The 4,374-nt window shown below is 36.5% G+C and overlaps 1 protein-coding gene across 3 annotated transcripts in view; it reads right to left on the bottom strand.

The window, feature by feature from the left end:
* Positions 1-3,991, bottom strand: part of LOC109541282 (WASH complex subunit 2) — a 39,115-nt gene extending 35,124 nt beyond the window's left edge. For all 3 annotated transcript variants that reach the window (XM_048665493.1, XM_048665494.1, XM_019910101.2), the window contains exon 1: positions 3,721-3,991. In XM_048665493.1, coding sequence (XP_048521450.1) covers positions 3,721-3,831 — 111 coding nt within the window. In that variant the 5' untranslated portion in view covers positions 3,832-3,991. The remainder of the gene's footprint in view (positions 1-3,720) is intronic.
* Positions 3,992-4,374: the final 383 nt, after the last annotated feature.

Below are 4,374 nucleotides of genomic sequence, written 5' to 3'. Positions count from 1 at the left end.
TATATGTTTTATCAGTGAGATATATCTGTGGTGAGGGTAGAAAACGAAATTATTAATCCAAAAAGAACTACCACTTCTTCAGTGGGCAAATCCATTTTAATGTACAATATTTATGTGAAATAAGCTTTTATTGGTATGTTACCGCGATAATGTTGACATAAACAGACACAACCCTATTGTTTCTTAAGCCTATGCTCCCATTTGATTGTCTGTACATAAAATAATATTGTTCGTTATTCTGCTTTATAAACACCCCATTAGGCGTTATTCCTTAAGCGTTATTCTTATGCCTTAAGCCTTATCCTTATTCTCGTGTATAAACCCACCATCAGTAAAATAAGAGAGGTAGCAATCCTATGGATGGCCTTGGCACCGCGTTACGCTGGTGGCGCTACAACTGGCTGACCGACGACTGACGGCACTGAAATATCGATTTTTCGACCGAGAACTTCTGGGCATGTGCGAAACGTGCAGGACTTAAGGCCTCCGTCCCATTTTTTTTCGGTGAAGTTTAGGAAATGGTCTGTTCCGCACATCCAGAGCTGGTGATCTGTCGCTCTGGGATGTGTGGGACTCCAGCTAAGCTGCCAGGCCAGTAGAACCCTTTCCTCACCGTCGAGGTGGTGTTTGGCCTTGCACCGCGGTCATTTCTGCCATATTGTGCCCTCGTATTTTACTCCCTCATTATCCCTCTGTATTCAATGAATTCCAGAAAAATCTTGAGAGGGGTGGTCCGTCCCATGCATCCGTTTACACGATGATACGATGGTACCAAAGTGTTTCTATTGGTCCGCCGTCGTACGAACTGACAGATCTCCAACCAATACAACAACACTTTCGTATCATCGTACCATCGTATAAACGAATGTATGGGACACCGGCTTTAGAGAAAAAAAACAAGAGGTATATTAGATTAGTTCTGTCTTTTTTCAACTTGCGGAGCAACGAGACTGGATATAATTCTTGTAATATTAATGTCTGATAATTTTCTGGATAAAACTGCTCCGTTGTTTATGCTAAATGAAACTAACCTAAGAATTAAATATTGCAACATAAGTAATTGTCCTTTTTGTGAAAATTACCATTTTTTGTGTGTTTCTATAATTTATATCTGCATAAAGATGAGTCCTCCTGATCGTGTTCTTTCGCGTAAATATGTCAATAAATTTAACTGCAAAAATGCCTTTTTAAAAAGAGTAATCGTGAAAAATACGCAAGTAATGCAAATAACCGCTGATTAAATTTCCCTGAGCCAAATAAATATATTATTCTTTCTGAGCCCGTTGGTCAATTCTAGAAAAATAGAACAAACCTTCTTTTAACATAATGAATATTCAGTTACCTTAAAAAACCTTCTTCCACATTATTAATTATTCAGTTTATTTTTCCCATTTCCTTGGTTTTTATTACTCTGAAGTATGGCACATTACTATGAGGTGACAAACTTTCCCCTTTTTGAACAAAAATATCAAACATTCAATCTTGAAAACCCAGACTGAAGTTATTTGCATAAAGAAGGGAGGGCAGTTGTTCCACTGGCCGATTGTTCCACTGACCAATTGGGAGTTCGCATTCTTTTCGGTGATTTTTAGTGTTTTCCGATTCCATTGGGTATTCCATTTAATTTGATTTTTTTGCACTAAAAACAAACTACACAGATTCACACGCTTTCGTCTTCAAAAGTAAAGTCCAACAATCGCTCTCGCTGACGTTTCCGTCGAAAGCTTTTAAATTAGGCAGGTACGAAAATAGGCAAGTAAGAAATCCCCTAAAATTATCAAAAATCCCTGAACTAGGTGGAACTTAGTTAAGGGGATGATAAAGTTGGACGGTGCAGCAGAATAGTTTTAAGTGTCGCTTAAATATTTAAGTGACACTTATGATGAAGACGGAGCAGTTGGCCCTTAGACTTAATTAAGTTGGACGGTGCAGCAGATTAGTTTTAAGTGTCGCTTAAATATTTAAGTGAAGACGGTGCAGTTGGCCCTGAGTGGCGTAACGCGGTAATGATGGACCCAGACACAACTGCGCTCATTTTACCTTCTTGCGGGTTTGCGTCTCTACTACTCTGTATTCAGGGTTTGCATCCTTGCTATTCGCGCCGTTAGCGTGACGTGGAGCATTCGGCGTTGTTGGGGTAGGTCAGGTTTTTAAATCAAAACATTGTACTTTTTACAAAGATATTTTTTGATTTTCCGGTTTTGTGTGCCTCCAACGGGTTTAATCTGCGTGTGAAGACAATTTATTGGTGTGGTATATGATTTGTACCATCTCAAATAGTTTAGGTAGGATCTTAAGCGTAGCTTCTCGGAAATATATCGATTTAACTTTATAATTTTTAGGTTAAAGTTCAGCAATTCCATAGCGATAGAAAGAAAATTGGGCTACATATTTTCAATTTTGCTCCTTAACGTAAGAACAATCCAATATTAGAGTTTTATTTAAATATATTTACGAAAACAACACGTTTTTTAATTTAAACCTATTGGAAAGAGAAATTCATGTGTTTTATTTTCCCAATTAGTTCTCGTTTTCACACGAACAAAATTTTAGCAGGCGATTTGAATTCACTCTATGATCTCCGCGATATCTGATAAGTTTCAATAACATTTCGAGCATCTCATATGCCATTTACTTTTTATGTTAATTGAAGTCTGTAAGACGTAAGGTCACCCAACAGGTAAAGTCACATTTCGACAGCTTCGGTCCATTCTCTAGTAACATATTATGTTACAGACGCTGATGAGATGTACACCTATTAATCTCATCAGCGTGAAAATATGCAATATATTGTCAGGATGTTCAATAGACATCGCCCGCGGTCTCCCAAATCGAAAGAAAACGTTCGGCGACATGCACCTTGGATACGATATGAGCCGTTTTCTTTGAAAGTGGTGAAAGTCCATTTTGACAAAAAAATTGTTAGCGATAAAAATGACACACTTTTCTTTAAAAATATGTTGAATTTTTGAACAAAAAACCTATTTTAATAAATGAAATATATTTGCTTAAAAAGTGAAAAATTAATTTATTTAATATTTGAAATCGTTCATTGCACTGGAATTATAGCTATCGCATTATCCGATGATTAGAAAACAAATGAATAAAACACTGCTATCAAATAATTCCCATTAATTAAATTTTAAATTACAACTATCAAATAGTTCGATAATTCTCATCACTTCAAATTTACATCGAATAATTGGAGGGTTTCCATCTGAAAACATCGCTTTCGAATAATTCAAGTAAATTACAACTATCAAATAATTCGATAGTTTCCATCACTAAATAAAACATCGCTATCGAATAATTCGAATGAATTACAACTATCGAATAATTCGATAGTTCCCATCACTGGTTTCAAATAAGTCCCAAATTTTGCAAAAACTTTATTGTAGTGGATCTTAAGCACAAATTTTTGTGCCGAATCATCGATTGTTAGTGCGTAAAACAAGATTTAACCGTAACACGGCACTGGCTTTGAAAGTTTTTTTTTGCAACTTTATGGACGATCCCCATTGATAAATAGAGACAATAAATGACTGAAACCCAGGAATTAATTTGATTTGGAATTGAAACACAGTCAGGAAAGTGTATACAAATTTGTTTTTATTGTACTCTAAGGGAAAATAAAAAGAACGCGAAACTCCGACAAACATGCATAAAGGGATGTTGTGGAAGATTTCTACGCGCAACACATACGATGTTTACTCGGTTTACCTTCGAAAACTGCTTTAAACGGTTGAGTAGGGCTACATCACCACACAAGGACCAACTGCTTGCATTTTCTATCATTTGAGCGCTTGTCCATTCCACGCTATCATCCGTCATTCTTGTGAATCAACTAATCACTGTTCAATTCAATCATACACAATTCAAAACTGATTTCCATTTACACCAGAAACAAGAGAATATTTATTTTTTGTCAATAAACAGTTGAACCCAGTTCATAAATAAATTAACCTAACTTTAAAATCAGCTGACGAACGACAAGCAGATGTTTTTTCCTTGCGTCTACGGAGCCGCACGCCCATGACAACTCAATGGGATCGCCTCGACCAAAAAATGAGTTCGGTAAACAAATGCAAGAGGCGCATTGTTGGCGGGAAGAAAAATGAAACTCGCCATGTGGCTTTCGTTAATCATCACTGTAATCAGCAGCACGTCTTTATGTATGATCAGCAGTTGCCGTATAACAATAATTTTGCTGCATTGCATTTTACTGCTTGCAGAACACGTGTTGGACTCGATTTTGCTAATGATCTTGTGATTGTTAATAGTTTGTTGTTCATACTGTAAGTTGTGCTAAAAAATATAGATAACTAGAGGAAAAGATACCACTGACTTATTTATCTATTGCTTCAGATCATGCCT

This window comes from Dendroctonus ponderosae, unplaced genomic scaffold, assembly GCF_020466585.1.
Source record: "Dendroctonus ponderosae isolate FM_Combo_2020 unplaced genomic scaffold, Dpon_F_20191213v2 Dpon_F_20191213_4, whole genome shotgun sequence".
NCBI classification, from domain to species: Eukaryota; Metazoa; Arthropoda; class Insecta; order Coleoptera; family Curculionidae; genus Dendroctonus; species Dendroctonus ponderosae.
Note: the sequence above shows the minus strand (reverse complement) of the source record. Positions and strands in the feature narration are given on the sequence as shown.